The sequence below is a fragment of the Cinclus cinclus genome, chromosome 1, assembly GCF_963662255.1.
Source record: "Cinclus cinclus chromosome 1, bCinCin1.1, whole genome shotgun sequence".
NCBI lineage: Eukaryota > Metazoa > Chordata > Aves > Passeriformes > Cinclidae > Cinclus > Cinclus cinclus.
Genome location: NC_085046.1, coordinates 40125402 through 40144540, shown reverse-complemented (window position 1 = coordinate 40144540; position 19139 = coordinate 40125402). Strand labels below are relative to the sequence as shown.

Genomic DNA, 19139 nt, shown 5'->3' with positions numbered 1-19139 from the left:
TGCTCAGCCAAATTATCTGATGGATCCCAACTTTCCAGCTTCCTCCCTCATCACCTTTCAGATCTGCATATTCATTTTCATCTTGTGGAGTCCTACTGATATTTGTCTAGGGATCCTGAACCACCTGTCCTCCCCTGGAGTTTGCTTCTCCCTGAAAGTGCAGTTCCATGCCTGTCAATTTTCTCAGGGATGTACAAAGTCCACCAAAATTTTTCCAGTTGCAACAGCAGATGGAAGTGTGAGGGTCTCAGAGACACATCCCTACACAGATATCCCCACCACCCTGCAGTATTGCTCTGAGGCTTTTCCAGGGAGGCAGAGGCCTTTCAATGGAAATGTATCACCACCAGGCATTGTAATATTTTACAGATATCACACAAAGTCTTTGGAGCATGTTTGGGTTTTGCAGTTTTACCTGAGATATTCAATTATAAAGCATTTTCCTGGGTAAGATGCAGGTTATGACAGATCATTCTTCTGACTGAAAATAGGAATGATCCTTATAATATCTAAGGCTGTAATACCATTCCAGATGATGGATTTATTAAAGCTAAATTATAGCTCCTTTTCAACCACCTTTAATTAACTCCTTGAATAAGGAAAAACAAAGCTCTTTTCCTCTTCAAAAATGCATCCTAAAACTCCCTGAATGTTCTTTATCCCCTGGTGCTGCTGACACTTCTGTCTCCAAAGTAGTAACACTGATCCTCCAAAATCCCTCTCTAAATATTCCTCCTTTAATTTAGCAAAAGACCACCACTGCTGTGCTGCCACTGTGATTTTGTCATTCCTTTATCTTCTCCCACCTTAACATCTGGAACTCATCCTTTGTGGGCCTGTGGGAAGCTAGGTCTTCCAGCACATACAATTACCTCTTTATAAGTGGCAACACTTCTTCAGGATGAAGATAAATATTTCCCTCCATGGTCCTAATACTTTCCCCTATCCAGTAATTCCAGTCTCCTCAAAGACCCTCTTACTATCTCTGATCTGTTTTTTACTCACACCATCAACAACATGACTAATGTTGTTTGCAAACTCATAAGATATCAACTTTAAAATTATATTTTGAAATAAGTCTTCAAACCCAGTTTCTGTGGCTTTCCATTTTTTATTGTTTTGTTCTCTTCTATCTTGCTGAATTTATTTTTTTTTAAGGATGAAGGACTATGATTTTGTTCTAAACACTAAAGAATGAGAAACATCTACAAATGAAACTGTTGTGATGAAATTCTGCGCAAGGACATCATGGTGTCATTCCCTCTTTTAACAGGCAATCTCACAACAGGCTGAAGTCAAAGCCTAACATCCAAAGAAGTGCCTCCTTTTTTTTCTAATATCCTACTTCTAGTAAGCATTTCTGCGCCCTCCTATTTCTTCTCATTTCTCTCTCTGCTCCAGGATAGGCTGTGTTTAGTCTCAGCTTCTGCTTGCCTGTGTCAACAGAAACACCCCTGCCAAAAGAGCATGGCAGTGAAAGCCCTGTGGAAATCCATGGAGAGTCTGAAGGCAGGTAATATGGCCTTGAAGTAAAAGGCATGGGCCAGGGGTGAGACAGATGGGCAGAGTTTATAGCATGGATTGGCTTTTATAAAGCCACAGTCAAAGTTTAAGGTTTCCCTTCTCTGACCTGTTGCTCATAAGTCTCTTCCCCAAAACCTCCCCTGGGGTGTACCCAGGCACAGTTGGCTCAGGCCACAGTGAAATGCTCTGGAAAGATTCAGGAAAATCTGTTCAGTTAGTTTTGAAGGATGCAAAAGAGAGGAAATTGTTTCATGGCTTAACTTTCACTTAGAGCTAGTTTTGTACATGAATATCCTAAGGGAGGCTGTTAATGTCACCAGACATTAAGATAATTTTGATCCAAGAACATTTGAAGTTCTCCAGGTTTATAAATGATTAAGTAGCCACCTGCAGTACCATACAACTGCTGATCATACCCATTTAGAAGAAAAATCTAACAGTGGTTGCCTACCTTCAGCCTTTACTTCTGATTGCTTTTTGAATGAATAGACTTATTTTTGAGATTGACTAATTCCATGATTGGGCAGACTCAGAAAGTGACTTTTTAATCACCATAAAACGTAATTAATAACTTGGAGACATCACATTTCAAAATTGCTGGATGTTGCATCATTTCAGCATATGCAAATTTAACATTTTCTCTGGTGCTTCTGTGGCTCTGTTTAGGCCTATGCTAAGCATCATGGTGCATTCTACAGACAGGCAAGATATACTGTGATAAAAGGTCCCAGATCAGAATAGCCAGGATACTCAGCTGGGATGCTAATTTGAACTTCTAAAATCGTATTTGGACTGGAAATCCAGCTTCCATCCCCTACTTACACTGCATCGGTACCCACTCAACATGTGCTCATGCCTTAGGTACACTAGAATGAAACCATCATGACTACAAGCAAAGCTAAACCTGTTTGGTTTGACATACAGGAAAAAGATACCAGATGGCACTTCTTTACAAACAGAAAGTCAGTTGGTCATGTAATTAAATATTGTATTGATAATTCTGCAAAGAAAGGAGTTGGCACTCAACTATGGTTCTAAATTTCTGGATTAACTTTAGCCTTACTCAGATCAGTGGGAGATCTGCTGTAGACTTCGATGGAGTGAAGGTTTTACCTCACTGTCGTTTGCATGGTGAATTACACAACTCACAAGTTAGATCATTAAAGGGTTCTTGAAATATGTTCTATAATTAAGTACATTTTCATGAAATAAGTAATTTTTCAAAAATGTGAGTTTATCCATGACTTAGACTAATCTATATTTAGTGAGCTAGGAAAATTCATGTTATTATCTGCAGGAATACACAAGGAACAGTGTGCCATCTTGCAGCATACATGTCTTGCCTATTCCCATTTTAATTCAGACAATACCATCTTAAAATTTTTTCTGCATGATCACCTTTCATATCAAGGGCAGAGGTAATGCCACGTCACTTTTCTGGAAAGCTAACTTTTTATCACACAGTACCTCCTTTCACTCAGTGGTATTACGACACTAACAGAAGTGCCCTGATATACCAAGATATGCTAGATTTTAGAGAAATTTGCAATATAAAGGAGTCATTTTGCCTCCTCTACAAAGCACAGTATTATGAATATTCTGTAGAAACAATGATCTGGGATTTCTTTTTCCCCATTTCTTTTGAAGCAGAAGACTGATTTGCAGCAGAATTGCAAATTTCTCTTCGTATTTGTTTTTTTCAATACCTTTCTATATATAGCACTCTATTTCTTGGCTTTTGAAAAGAAAACTATTTGATTTGAGAATGTTTCAAGCTAAAGGGAATCTATGTAAATATTCCCTGTGAGTAAACATGGAGCCTTGTCTATCTGTACTAACAACGAAGTACATGGTAATAGTATGTTGCCTATTCTATCCAAAATGTCTGACTACTCCACCAGGGCTTGTTCTATGCAAACATTTCTTCTTAAGCTTGTTTCATGGCTGCAGATCGAGGAAGCTGCAGCTTTCAAGGAAGACACATTTCTTCAGTTACTGTTCCTACCCTTTGCTCTTCAGCTGCTAAGTTTACTTTCTCCTGTTGCAAAATCCACCAAATATTTAAACAGTTTCATAGAATGGTTCGGGTTGAAGGGGACCTTTAAGGCTATTTAGTCTGTCCAGATTTCTTACAGGATTCCTACAGGTATGGAAAGACTGCAATAAGTTCAACCTGGGACCTCTTAAGCAAAGACCTTGATTTCTTTACCAAGTGTGTGCTTTTGGCTGTAGGACATTTATTATTACCTGAGCTTGATCCTGAATGGATAGCTCACTGTTCATTGACATTTTTATTTACATGCACCTACATGGAATGATTTTTGTTTTTCAGACCAATGAAATGAATATCCTTCTGCACTGGCATTTCTTGATGGAAAGATCAGATACAATCTGATAGTGTCACTGCTCTGCATCTTCCATGGCTGTGAGACTTCAGAGCTACAGAACAGACAGCATTTGCATAGGACCAAAGGTAAAAAAAAATGTGCATGAATCAAAATAAGAGCAAAGTTTTCACCTGGCAAAGCCGACTCCTCTGCTGACTCCATTAGCATCTCTTAATATTCTGGTGGAAATGACATGTCCAAAGGGTTTCAGCATATTCTCCAGTTCCTGCTCATCCATGGACACAGGTAAATTTGAGATGTATAGATTTGTGGGATCTTGCTCTTGTTGCTATGACAAAATAAGAGAAATATCCTCAGTAAAGCTTAACACAATAGAATAGCTTGTGGTTCATACAGTAAGGGCTACTCAAAATAGGATCAAGCCAAGAACTGATATCTGCATTAGAAGAAAAGCTGGGTAATATTTTCATGACAGCAACAGATTTCCAAAATTTCTACAAACTCTCATGCATGTGCTTAATTCTGTTCATGATTGCTCTTATTGAACTCAATGACACTACTCATTTATAGAAAATCACACTCACGCACAAGTGTTCTTGGATTTGTGTCTTAATTTAGCAAAGAGATTGTGAAGAAAATGTGATTTTCACAAATATGCTAATGTTAACATACATAAAGAACAAAAATTCAACATATCTTTTAAGCAGATGTGCTTTCCAACCTGAACATTTCCCATTCAGCCTGTTCATCATGAAAAAGGTTGGTTGAAAACACAGAACACTTTTCATGGTCTCTTTTCCCTTTCCCCATCAAAAATGTCTTTCTTAATAATAAACAAGATCTAACTGGGCCGGGGGCAGGAGGGGGAGCTCTGCAGTCCAACTGATGGTCCTGGCGAGATAGGTCACATGCTTATTCTGAGACTAAATCAAAAAATCTCATAAAATAATGCCTGTAGCATGAATAATTGAAAGAACAAATTTGAAAGCAGCTTTCTTTTTTTATTTCAGATCTTTAGGCTAAACTTTTCATTTTGATAACCACTCCAACTCCTATTCTTGCTTGCTGAACTACTACAAAGAAACGTGACAGAGATATAGATGCTGTATGTAAAATAAGTGTATTAAAGCAGTAAAAAACCACTTGTCTACAGACAACCAGGCTTTCATTGCATTAAATCAATTTTGTTATGCTCTTGCAAATTTTCATGGCTCTGTCCTTTTTTACTGATACAAGCTTTACATAATATCTGATCACCTGCCAGTACAAGCCTGACTGTGATCAGGTATTACTATATATTTTCAGCTAATGCTAAATAACCAAAAATATAAGATGCAATTATTATACTGTTCAGTAATCCAGACAACACCTCTGAGAAAGTTCTCTGAGACAGAATTTTTAAAATTCTTTTTATTAAACATTTTAATGGGCTGAATTAATTTGTACTTATTCAACAGTGATTTGACAACAGTAATACTGGTTTTTTGCTGAGTTTTCCTAAAATCAGATTAATAACCTTGCAGCAGCACTGCAACCTTGCACTGTTATGAAATTATACACAGTCCTGAGCCATCTGCCCTGGTTTAACTAAACTAGTTTCAAATTACACTCCATTAAAGTCAGTGAGAATGTGCCTTGTCAAACACAATCATGAATTCTGTTTTGAGAAGATGTATGAAGACAGGACAGAACCAAGATGTCTGTTCTATCATTTCCTTGTACATTCAAGGCCTCAATATTGGAAAGAGAAATTTCATCAAGTTGTGATTCACACACACCAGCTTCGCAGGGACAAGAATGACTGAAGCAAATCTAATGTAGCTAAATACTAGAATGAGAAGCTGAAGTAAGTTTTTAACTTCTTTTATCACAGGTTGAAAGGAAACTTTTTCCCTTTTGGATGAGACAAAAAACTGCAAATGGTCCAAAATCAGGAGGCACATAATACTGTCATACTGTTTTATGTGGATTCTGATCTAAGGGCTATGGATGCTTCTCTTTGGGAGTACTGGCTAATGACCACTGTGTTCTAGCTTTGCATTTCCAGACTCACTACCCCACAAAACAATGCATTACTGTGCATGATGAATTCCCCACTGTTTTACAAAACATAAATAAATGATCAAAGTAGGCATGTTTTCAAGCTGCTGTCCATAAAAAAATCCCAGTTATTACCATGTCTTAAAGTAAGGGGCAAGAGAGGAGAGGAACACCATGGGCACTGAACTTACTGCAAATTCAACTGAAGTTACAAACCTCAAATCTAGAAAAACCTTCTTTCAATTTCCAGTTATCTTTTGCTGCAGTCATCTTCCTTCCTCTCACATGAATTTACGTTTATATACATCCAAAAGCTAGCTCCTCTCCAGTAAACAAAAGACACTAAGTGAGGGGTCAGAACAGCTACAGTACCAACAATGGAAGGAAAATCATGCAAACAGTTCTGGAGGGAAGGTAGACAAGAAAAGAAAAGGAATATGACCTTCAGATCACACTTTAAGCTTTGGGAAAAGCAAGGAGACAAGAATGCAAACCACTTTTTTTTTCTCTCTCCCTCTCCATCTTTTTTTTTTTTTTCCTTACATTTTTCACCTTTTCTGTATGCTAACTATTTTTGTTGATTGGTACTTCTACTTTTATCCACCCTCCATACCTCAAAGCCACACAAAAAATGAAAGGTGTAGGAATTTGGAACATCTTCTTTGTTAATAAGTACTTTGAAAAGATGAGCAATAGAGGCAGGTAAAGCAGAGGCATTCAAAAGCAAATTGAAGCAGAAAGTTTTGCAATTCCAGTTGGCACAGTTCTTCAGAAATAATTCCATTATTATGCAAACCTCTACCTATTGATTGGTTAAAGGCTTTGATTAATCCACCAATCAATGCTCAAGGACTAACATCTCTTGTTAATATTTAGAAAAAAATATGCTGATGGAATCCCTGTAGCCAAAGACCAGGCTAATGTGAACAAGTGGAGTTATGCATCAGTAACTTCATGACAGCTTCTCCTTTCACTGAAGCAACTCAGTCCCACAGCACATTAAAATGAGAACTCTTCCTTTGACTACTCAGTTTTCAAGCTGGGACAAACAAAATAAGAACCCTTTCCAATGTGTCCCACTTCTGAATCAGAAACACATAAGTCTTTTAACTGTGCTAGAGATTAAATGTTGTTGTTTTAAATATCTGTGGAAAGTTAGCTACACTCTGAGGATGAATGAAAGACTAGCAGACCATAGTCACTCTTTCACAGGGATTTGCCAAGCCTATCTTTTATCAATGTGATAAATAAATGCTGCAAACAGAGAGAGACAGATGAGGCCACTCATGCTACCTCCACAACAGTGTTTTCTAAGAAAGGAAAAAATCCACATTATTTTTCCTTACTATACAAATACAGCATTTAGAGAAATACCCCTTTCCCTTACAGAGAAATATCACCCCACCAAAGCCATATATCACACTGACTGAAATAAGATGAAATGCCTTCACAGTAATGCAGCTGGGAGCTGAGCAGGCTTTACAGGAGTGGTGTGGAACCCAGCTACCTATCACTGTGTAGCCAGACCCCGCTGGTCCCCACTGGACCCCACTGAGACCCCTCATGAATCCCTGTTTCTCAGGCTTGGTCCCACTCCCAGCCTCTGGCACTGAGGTTGCTTGTGATCTTTTTCAGTTGTGCAGAGATCTCTGAGGTTCAGCGTTGAGGTGCTGACACAAACCTCTCATTTTGCCCAAACCTTTTCATCCCAAATTCCCGATGCTCCTGTGTGAGATATTCTCTTCCCCATCCCAAGGCCACTGCTGAGCTTTTCACTGTCAAAGGTAAGTGTCCTGCTGTTCAAAATGTTCCGATTTGTTGACAAGATAAGCCTAACCAGAACCATAAGTCCGAGCACCCCGTGAACTACTTGCCTTTCATAATCCTAACAGGTGACAGCTCAGTTTCTACCTTCAGTGAAGGAACAGCTCCCAGGGCTGCAGGACTGATAGCAATCTTAGTGTCTGGATCAGGCTCCCTGTGGTTAATTTAATTCTCTCTAAGACTTTGCACTAGACATCAAAAATATGCTACTTCCCATCTTGGGCCATGAAAATCCCATTTATTATCGTCTTCAGTTCCAAAATGCACTGATTGACCAGTCATCAGTGAGAGAGCTGAGTCTTTTGTTTGATAGTGAAAGCCACTTCAGAACTGCATCTTCCTCCTATGCCCCAAATAGTCTGGGCAGGAACCAAAAAGGTGAGTGGCAGAAAGCCACATGATCACCACAAACAACTCCAACAGCACCGTGACTTGGATGCCCCGCAGCTGGAGACTTGGAGCCAGCACAGTGGTGCCAGCAGCCAAGCAGAGCCTGGGCTTTGCTAGTGATTTCATAGAATCCTAGAATCACTAAGGCTGGAAGAGACCTTCAAGATCACCTCCAACCATAAACCTACTACTGCCAGGCCTACCACTAAACCATGTCTCTAAGCACCATATCTACATGTTTCTTAAAAGCTTCCAGGGACAGTAGTTCTACCACCTGGGCATCCTGTTCCAATCCTTGACCACCCTTTCAGTGAAGAAATGTACCCCTCTGTACCACACAAGAGACACCATGCTGGCCCTGCATGGTGTGGGAGTGACGCACCTGTTGATACAGTCTTCCCAAAGCACACCTGTCCCTTGGATCTAATTCCCCACAAGTGGGAATGGCCTCCCCAGGGGGACCAGGGCCAGCCAGTGCAGCTGACCGATGTCCTGGAGTTTCAGAGGAGCAGGGGGCTGCTGGGAGCACTGGAGGGCTCTCTGCAGTGTGGCAGCACAGATCCTTTGCCTTTCCCAGGCCCCGTGCCAAACACAGATAAATAATGGGTACAACACCAGGCCAAGTTGCTGCTTCATGAAGAGAGTGGTGAAGGAACTGTGCAGCCTGCTGCGTGTGCCACCTGCAGAAGAACCACACTCAAGACATGCAAACTTGCAAGCACAGTCTCAAGGCGTGATCAAAAGCCTGATCCTGGCTATCCTCACAGATGCTCATTTTAGCCAAGTTCTCCCATTTGACAGCCCAAGGATTTTCCACATGCAGTTTGCACTTGCACTGCAGCCCCAAAGAAGCAGGGATAAACTTATCCAGTCGATCCCAGCCCTTTGAAATCCTGGCACAGCCTCACACCTTAGGCTAAGCACATTCTGGGATCCTGGCATGTGCAAGTCAGTGTGGGTACACTGAGTGCCAGAGAATGAGCCAACAACAACAACAAAGAAATTAAGTCAATTTAAGCTCCTCTCCAGAGAAGTGCATGGCTTTTTGCAACTCCCTTTGCTCCCGCTGCAGCCTATTTCACCATTGTTGTATGAGCATAATACCTCAGCTCCTCTGGCCCTTGCACTCCAGGAGCTTTGGCTGCATGCATATGTTACAGTTTGGCCATTCTGGCTGGGTAGAAACTATCAAAGCAGACAAAACCACACCTTAAAATTGTGAAGGCTAAATTTCTTTCTAATTCCAATCTGAAAAAATAAAATCCAATTTTAAAATTGGAAGGTGTAAAATTGTGAATACTGCAAAATAACAGTAGGTCAAGCCCCATGTTTTCGATTAGCTCAGACCACCTCCAGTGGTCAGCAGAGCAGGCACCCTGCTGCAAGGCTCTGGAGTTCAGCAGTCAGGAGTAGCTGTACTGGGGAAACCGCCAGAAAACTTTCTTACTGCCTTTTAGCAAGAACTGGGGCCAGTCACTCAGCTCCCAAGGCCTGTGCCAAAGAAGTGAAAGAAATTTATAACGCAGAGGATTCGAAATACACGACACCAGCAGTATTTCAAACAGAAAAAAACCCAACAAACAAACTCAAACCCTAGTGGAGGGTGTGCTGCAAGTCCAAGTTTGCTGGGCCCTCCCAGACACTTCTGAAAGGAAGGACAATGTTCAGATGGGATTTCCCCTCCCATCTTGAGATAATCTTTGGAAGCAACACGTGAAAAGCTGAAAGAACAATTCCTTCTTGTGCGAGCTGTGGCTGAACCTCTTTACGCAGTACATTTAGTAATGCATTCTTTAAGGACACGTGTAGGGAGGGGCAGACAGCTTTTGGCGATGTTATTTTTTTCCCAAAAGGAACTCAAAACGCTTCTAATCTGTGATCTCAGTAGGACTGGAAACTGAGTATGTTTATCTGGAAACCTTATGTACCAATTCCTTTTACTGACCCTAATTTATTTCTCCTCGGAGCAGCTTGCTCTAGGAAATTAAGCACTGATTATGAGTTCAAATGATTTCTTTTTCCATCTTCCAAACTTATTCTGGGAATTTAACTTTGTATGTGGATCAATATGAAATTCTGAACTCCTCTTTTAAAATATATAATCAATATTTATACTAATAGATCATAAGCTTTTCTTGTCTTTAATAAATTGAGACTTCATAATATTAATTTTGACACAGGTCAATACTACAGCTCACTTTTAGAAACACAGTTCTGTCTTTTTAGATGCAGGTTATAAACACCCTCAAGCAGTATTTCCCTCAAATTAGTTCATCTCTGTCTTATGGCTACTGCCCAGATCTTCAGCCTATGCACTGAACTCCTTGTCTCCTTTAAAGATCTAGGTTGAACTTCTGTCTCGCCTCAAGATAAAACTAGTCACATTTTTTTATAGAAAAAGCTATTTATGTGGAACCATATATATGAAACCAGATCATTTCTATGGAAACATTTATGTGACATTTCATACATTTTCCAGTGTTTGCTCACTGTTTTGAAAACTGCAGTTGTATGGTAGCATCAGTCTCATCTTCGGTTTATTAAATGATTTCTAAACTGGAGTCTTTATAACCACAAAGCTTAAATAAAATTTAGAGTAAGCATGTAATACTTCCCCTCAGTAGATTCACATTCAATAATTCTTCTGGTTGTTTTATTTTGTTTTATTCACATTTTTAGTACTGCAGATCATGAGAACTTTTCAGGACATCTGAAACAGACATTCATTTAAAAGCCAATTTTATGTGCATTTGGTTGGATTCAGACCAAAATTCAGAAAGAAAATACTCTCCTCCCCCAGTTTTCTATGGTTACTCCATTTAGTCCGGCTACTTTTCCACATTGACATAGCATATTTTTGCACATGTGCAAAAGATGCCTGGTTTCAGACAGAGTAAGGTACTGAATTAATAATCCTGGTGTTTAACTTCAGCTCTAATACCTACTGCCTTCAAGGAACATTTAGAATTGTTCTCTCTTCACTCACCTATTCAGGCATGGCAGGATGCTCCTAACTTACTTAATCACTGTTAGACAGAAGGAATACAGGCTAGTAATATGAAAGTTAAAAGAAAGTCACCCCAAACTCCACCACCTCCTGGTATCAGAGAAGAGACAGCAGGAAATCCTTTTCCTCTTTCTCACTGAGGTTGGGAAGGAAGGGTATGGTGTAGTGGATGGGGATGGAAATCTTGCCTGTTTATGTTCTTGTGGTGCCTTTCCAATCAATGATGAAACACAGATATGAATTAAGTGACAGTAGTCCTGTTTTCAAAGACTTTTTACATTCCATATTGCTTTATAAAAAGAAGGAACAAACTAAAAAGCTCTCATGAAACCTGTGCTATAGCAATGGTCCAGACCATGCAGCACTGCAGATTTGTCAATGACATATTTTGAGCCATCACTGCAGTAACACGAGGTGAACAAAATGAACAAAGTGCAGCTGCCAGAGCTCCCTTTGACTTTTTCCTTGCTTATTTGCTTTGTGCGGGCACATTTTTAACAATTTTAACAATGTAGACAGCTAAATCAATGGTCAGTTAACTATTGATCCCTGGCTAGTTTCACTCTCTTGTTCAGCACTACCCCATAAGGTTTAAAATTCTGTATAGAAGGCCTAAACTTCACATGGATTTTATTAGTGCACAATGTATTAATAATATAACAGATACAGTTGAAGGAAATTGCTAAAGGTAATGCAGGCCTCCTTGTCAAGAGTACTTCTGAAGCTCTTTCATAGAATCTTAGAATGGTTTAAGTTGGAAAAGACCCTTATGATCACTAAGTCCATACCTTAACCCAACAAAGCTAAGTCTGTCATTAAACCATGTCTCTACCTGCCACACGTACTTGTCTTTTAAATCCCTCCAGAGATGGCAACTCCACCACTACCCTGCGCAGCCTGTTCCAATGCTTGACAATCCTTACGGTGAATTTTTTTTTTCCTAATATTCAATTTGCATCTTCCCTGGTGCAACTGGAGGAAATGTTCTCTTATCCTGTCACTTCTTTCCTGGGAGACTGACTCCAACCTGGCTACAACCTCCTTTCAGGCAGTTGTAGAGAATAGTAAGGTCTCTGCTGAGCCTCCTTTTCTCCAGGCTGAATAACCCTTGGTCCTTTAGTTGATTCTCACAGGACTTGTGCTCCAGAGCCTTCACCAGCTCCATGGCCCTTCTCTGGACCCACTCCAGCCCCTCAATGTCTTTCTTGCAGTAAGGAGCCCAAAACTGAGCACAGGATTTAAGGTGAGGCCTTACTAGTGCTGAGCACAGGGGGACAGTCACTGCCCTGGTCCTGCTGACCCTCACTATTGCTTTTATAAGCCAGGATGCCATGGGCCACCTGGGCATATGCTGGCTCACGTTCAGCTGGATGTCAACCAGCATTCCCAGGTCCTTTTCCACCATTCAGCTTTCCAGCTGCTCTTTCCCAACCCTGCAGTGTTCAGCGGGGTTGTTGTGATCCAAGTGCAGGACCAGGAACTTCACCTTGCTGAACCTCACTCAATTGGCCTTTTCCCATCACTCCAGCCTGCCCATATTCCTCCCTAGAGCTTCCCTACCCTCCAGCAGATGAACACTCCTGCCCAACTTAGTGTCATCTGCAAAATGACTGAGGGTGCACTCGATCCCCTCATCCAGATCATCGATGAAGAAATTAAACTCTCCTGCCTGCAACACTGATCCCTGGGGAGCACCATTTGTCACCAGCTGCCAACTGGATGCAACTCCATCTACTGCCTTTCCCTGGCCCTGGACATCCAAACAGTTTTTATTGAATGAAAACACATGCTATCCAAATCATAAGCAGTCAGCTCTCCCAGCGAATGTTGCGGGAAACGGTATCAAAGGCTGCAGTAAAGCCTAGATAAGCAACATCCACAGTCTTTCCCTCATCCACTAAGTGTGTCACCTTGTCATAGGAGGAGATCAGGTTGGTCTAGAGGTACCTGTCCCTCTTAAGCCATCCTGACTGAACCTAATGCCCTGGCTGTCCTGTATGCGCTGCATGATTGTGCTCAAGGTGATCTGCTCCATAACCTTCCCTGGCACCAAGGTCAGGATGACAGATCTGTAGTTCCCCAGATATTCCTGTCCCTATAGATGGGTGTCACATTTGCTAACTTGCAGTCAACCACAACCTTCCTGCTGGGAAATGACTGAAAGTGGCTCAATGAGCACCACTCAGTATCCTTGGGTGGATCCTGTCTGCCCCATGAACTTGTATAACAGAACTGTAACCATTTCTCCAGGGAATATATGGGATTCATTCTCATCCCATCCCCATCTTTCAGCTCACCCGAACAACTGCTGGTGTCAATATTAAGGACTGAGACAAAGAAGGCATTAAGTACATCAGCCTTTCCCTCATTCTTAGTCACTGTTTTCCTCTACATGCAATAATATATGGAAATTTTCCTTAGCTCTCCTTTAATTGCTGAGGTATTTATAGAAGCAATTTTTTACATTCTTTCATGGCAGTAGCCAGATCACCTTCTAGCTGGGTTGTCAATCCCAACATGGTTTTTGGGGAAGAAGCCCTAATTATTACATGACCATTCTCAGGTGTTTCTGAGGTTTCTAACACATCAATAACCCCTGTGTTCTTGCTCCTGCATGGATCTCCATCCCCTATTTCCACTGAGACAGCAGATCTCACTAGCACACTGTCCCTCAAACATTGGCATATGCCCCCAGGCTTTATCTCTACTGAGCCTGGGTTTATCCCTTTTCCACTCTAAAGTTTTTTGCATTAGACATTGTTAGAAGCATGAGCTATCTCCTCAACCAAGACTGTCTAAGCACGGATGGTTTCACAGGGAAAATACTGAAGAACAGAGGACATTTGGCTACTCAAAGCAGCTTATTTTGTCTTAGGTACCTTCAAAAGAATCTCTGTGTTGTTTGATGGTCTTCCAAAGGCTCCAATAAACAAAGATTCAACATCCTGAGATGTTAAATCTCACACCCTGACAGATTGACTTCACAGTAGCTTTTCTAGACTTAGTGCTGACTACATGTTTCATAAATTATCTTTCTTGTGTACCCAGCCCTACATGATGTTTACACTACAGTGCTTCAAAATTTATTAAGAGTGGTATTTCCAAAGAGTCACAAGAGATTTGGCCCCAGAATAATTATGTGACCACTATACAGCAATAATTAAGCCAAATCCATCAAACATTATAAATACAGCTACAACTAAACCTGCAGCACCCATTTTCTGTATAAGCTTGATAATCACTAAGCCATGTCAAAAGTCTGTTAGTGAAGTCACTTTCTGAAAAGACACAGTGGTTCTGCACATGAACACAGAAAACACTCCTAAGTGCTATTCTAAAGAAAAGCATTTTCCCACTGATTTTCAAAAGTATTTTATTGCTACTCGCATAATTAAATTTAGGTGCTTCTGAACTTTATAATGACCTAAGAAAATAATTCCTGTCATTTGAAATCCTTTTTCTTGGAGTCATCTAATCAGAAAAGATGTGACTTAGGCACCCAGAATTACTGTGCCATCACTGAAACACTCTTTGCAGTTACTCCATAAACAAGGCTTAGGATAAAAAATTATTCTACCAAATTTTGTCCAAAAATTGCAAACAGGCAAAATCATAAACCCCATAACCTATGAAGAGAAAAAACAAAAAGTATTGTAGGGAATTATTTGCCACAAACACCTGCATCAGCTCCACAGCGGAGTATTATTTATAAGTACTATTTTAATTAAAACCATGAACTTTAAAAGAGTTCACAGTTTATATATGCCCAGGATTTCTTCTCTCTGTGTAAACTATCAGTGTGCTGTGTCTGCTGTGTAAGCTGGACTCAGCTTTCTTTTAATTAAGTTTGTTCATGGACAGCACAGCATTTGCTAAAGCTAAATATTGCTGGAACTGAATTGTTATTGGTCTGTCCAGCACAGAGCTTCTGCAGAACCTTCCATCATGCAATTCACCTGCCAATGGTGATTTGATTTGCCCCTTGTCTTCTGTGGGAAATATGGGCTTGAGTCACTGTGGGTGCTGCCTTCAGATTCTATAAGATACATGGTATACCTCCTTTCACTTCCACAGAATACAGTTGTAAATGGAACTATCCAAGACTGATATAAAAACCTCTTATTCACACTTTTGCTATTGCAAGTTGATATTTTTAAAACGCCTTACTTCTTAATCTTCCTACAAACAAATTTTCAGCTTCCGACTTACACAGTACAGTGCAGCCAAAAAGGCAGATCAAGTCAGAAAAAAAAAAATCATTGCGTCATTCTAGCTGTGAATACAGTCAGTTGTCTCCATATTCTCTTTCACACTGTTTTAGTGACTGGTTTGCTATTTTTATTGCTGTTACATAAGAGTCAATTAATTACCTCAGATAATCTGATAGCAATTTCTGAAAATGCTACACTAATCCCTACCCATGGACCTGAAATCAGCAACTCACTTATGACCTCTGGAAGCAAAAGGTTAATCTGCCAGATGAGCTGCAATCTAAGTTGAATACCTTATCTATTTATTTTGATTTATCATTGATGGTGTGCTGGTGAACTACGACTGTTTCCCATTGCCCATTGGACAAAACTGCCTCAAGTATATGTTTGTTTCCTTTATGCTATACTGGGCTAATGACATGCTGATTGATGTATACATTGCAGGATTCTTTTAGTGATATGTACACAAGGCTCAAGTCCTTTTTCCCTGCAGAGCGTTAACAAATCTTGCAACTTAACTCTGCTATTTGCTTTTTCCCAAAACTGTGTTTGACATGATACTGTCCAACAGAAATGGTGCATTTGTGATGTGTAACACAGATCAAAGAAGTAACAGAAGAGATTACTTGCTTTGTAGAGGATGTAGCATTAAATATAGTAAAAACTTTCCATTATCAATAAGGGGTAAAGAAAACTAATTTGACCTAAATTTCCATATGCACTAAATCAATAACTTTAAATTAACAGCTTAATTTAAAGCGTCCTTAAAAAAAGAACTTAGAAGTATGCAGAGAAACATCCCATTTTAACGGATTCTTGTGATTATTATTTGTAATTTTGAAAAACATGACACAGCAAATAATAAGCATTTAGTAGCACTGTTTACATCAGTTCTTAAAAAAAATCTGCAGTACCAATGACACTAATTAGTTGAAATTCTTTTTTTTTTATGTATGTAAAATGCTTAGTGGAATAAAATATATGTTTGCAATAATATATGAAAAAGAAATTCACAATTATTTTTGTTCTACTTAAAATCATACTTCCAAACACCTGACATAAACACCAAGTATTTCAAGACAAAACTCTTGTTATGTTGAGACAATATAACTCCTACAAGAATTCTACAGTTCTACTTTGCACAAGCTGAAATATCAAGAATTATGATAACTGATACTCAAAAGCTGGATTTGTGGATACAGCAATGCAGATTCTAGAGTAAATGGTCCAAATTAGAACAGAATTTCTAGATCTTGCTCTTTTAGTCTACGTTTGTCAAGATAGCAGCTCTCAAGAGTGGCGAGTCCTGGAGCTGACTGGGCTGTTCTACTTCCGTACCTCAGAGTTTAAATCAGAATGTTTTCTTTTTTTCTCCTGACAGTAACATTAGACTGGAAGGGTTGCAAATGACAGTGGAAACAAATGGTTTTCTCCCTTATCTCTCTCAGGATACAATACCACTTGCTCAGTGCAGAGGTCAGAGTGCAGTGTCATTGTAAAGGACAAAACTGGGTTCCTCAAACTATAGTTAAGAAGTGTTTAGATCAGCCTGTGCATTAGCCCCTCCTGTGTAAGCTGTGGAGACTTCAGCAGGTGTTAGAGCAGAGGCTGGATGCTCATTCCTCGGCAAAGTAAGCCATGGGATTTTTTAAAAAACAGGAGCATGGCAAAGGTGAGGGCTTTGCTGTCTGATCTTCCAGTGGCTATAGGGTGGCATAATGGAGCAGCGGAGCCACAAGTTACAGATCTGCTTGTGCACACATAACCTGTACTTGGCCACGGTGGCTTTAGGATCTTCTATTCACTATTTTTTTCAGCTGTTCTTTCCAAGGACAGAACATTTGCTTTGTCATGGCCTGATCCTCCTCTATCTGAATGCTACTGAAAAATTTTCTTTGGTTTAGTTGGCAGCAGCAGGATACATGCTCAGAAAATATTTTCAGAACAGCATTCAGTTTAATAAACATGCAAATAGGCCAGTGAATGTATTTCTTCTGATGATTATCATGAATTTACTGTTTTCCTTTAATATTTAATTTCAAAGCTGCCAGAAATATAAAGACAAAACAGACTTGCACAAAGGGTTAAATTATTATCAATATTGCATCCACCTGTAGATCAGTAGGACTCATGTGTTTCTCTTGGGAAGTTTCTCTAGGTTTGGGGCCAAGTCTGAAGAATCTAAGGAAACTCAGATTTTTTTGTTTAAAATTCAAAGACTTAACATTTAACTGTCTACACTTGGACTGGAAAAAGACCACAGCTATTAACAGTAGTAAATTATCAGCACTGGGACAGCATTAAAAGCTTTAAGAGGACTTTTTGGGACAGTAAAAGGCTTTTTAATATTTGACCTACTGACCCAAAGGCGAATTCAAGCAGTGCACAGGTCCCATGTGATTGCTTGTGAAGAAAACGGAAGGCTTTCTTTTGTCATGTTTTGTGTTACTTCTTATAAACCATAAATGAAGTCAGAATTTTCTAGTCTGGGAATTCCTGTTGGGATAAAGGTTGAGGCCGACTTAGCCTGAGTTCATGCAAACAGCTAGAGAACAGTTATTCATCTTGATGAACATGCCAGAAATAGAAACCTACTAGTCCTTGAGGATGCATCAATTTTCAGAAAGTCTGGATACTTTGACTACTACAGAAACCTAAAGAAAAAAAAAAGAAAATCTACATACATACTGCTTAAGGAAACCAAAATCCATCATAAAACACTGCCTTGACAGCTTTATTTTGAGAAATCTGTGTTTAACACAGACAAAAATACCATTTCCATTAAAGATCAGGCTCAGCTCACAAAATATACACTGCAGAAATACTTGTACTATATCTGAATGTATCAGATATAAAAAGGCAACCAAGTCATGTTTCAAATGTGACAAGGGATGATTATCACTCAGAAGAACTACAGACGCAACACTACCACATTTTTCCCTATTTGTGGAATTTCCAAAGCTGATTCAGTAGGTCCCAGCAGAGGATTAGCAAGAAGGCTTTGAAATAATCAGCTTCCACTCCCACAGATGAAAATGAGGAAATATTATGAGTAAGGGAAGAAAACGAAACTTTCATTTATTTAAAGCATAACATACTAAAATAGAACAAAAAGGCAGGGTTGAATTGCTGCGACTAACACTGCTGAATCCCATTGCATGACACAGTCCTGAACTGCTGAGCTGTCTGTGCTTTCCTCAGCACCCATCAGAGCAGCTCTTGCTCTGTATGTGATGAGATTGCCCTGGTAAATGAAGTTGAGAATAGGAGTCAACGCCAGGAAAGAAACATGCAAGGGCTAATAATGGGGTTAAAATCCTGCCTCTTTGCCAAATTGAGCAGGCATGCACGATCCCATGGTGTCCAGGCTGGAGTCTCAGCGGTGCTGGCACTGTCTGTCTAGATTTTTCCTGGCCGGGGAAGTCCACTGCTCCACAGGTGCAGTCAATGTCAAAAAGCAGAGCCCAGACAGCAGGTAGCTGAAAGGGGGCTGGGCTTCCCTCCCTGCTCTGCCCTCAGCTAACCTGGGGCTGTGACCAGCTCCAGGGCAGCTGCAGAGGCTACAAATAATGAACAGGGCAAGCACTGCAATGACAGGAAACAAATCAATAACCCATGGTGGCCAGGAAGAGGGGCCAGGTGTCTGTAGTTCCTCATAGCCTGCTTGGGAGAATGAGCTAAGTGTCAAAGCCTACCTTCCCTGACACAAGAACCAAGCACCACTGGTGAAGAAAGCATAATTTATGGGTATGTTACGCTTCGTGTGGGCAGAAAATAGGGATCTGAGGGGTTCAG

The 19139-nt window shown here is 40.1% G+C and overlaps 1 protein-coding gene across 4 annotated transcripts in view; it reads right to left on the bottom strand.

The window, feature by feature from the left end:
• The window catches only part of RBMS3 (RNA binding motif single stranded interacting protein 3), a 432183-nt gene that overhangs the window by 138998 nt on the left and 274046 nt on the right, over window positions 1-19139 (bottom strand). For all 4 annotated transcript variants that reach the window (XM_062496503.1, XM_062496477.1, XM_062496494.1 and 1 more), the window contains exon 5: window positions 4043-4200. In XM_062496503.1, coding sequence (XP_062352487.1) covers window positions 4043-4200 — 158 coding nt within the window. The remainder of the gene's footprint in view (window positions 1-4042; window positions 4201-19139) is intronic.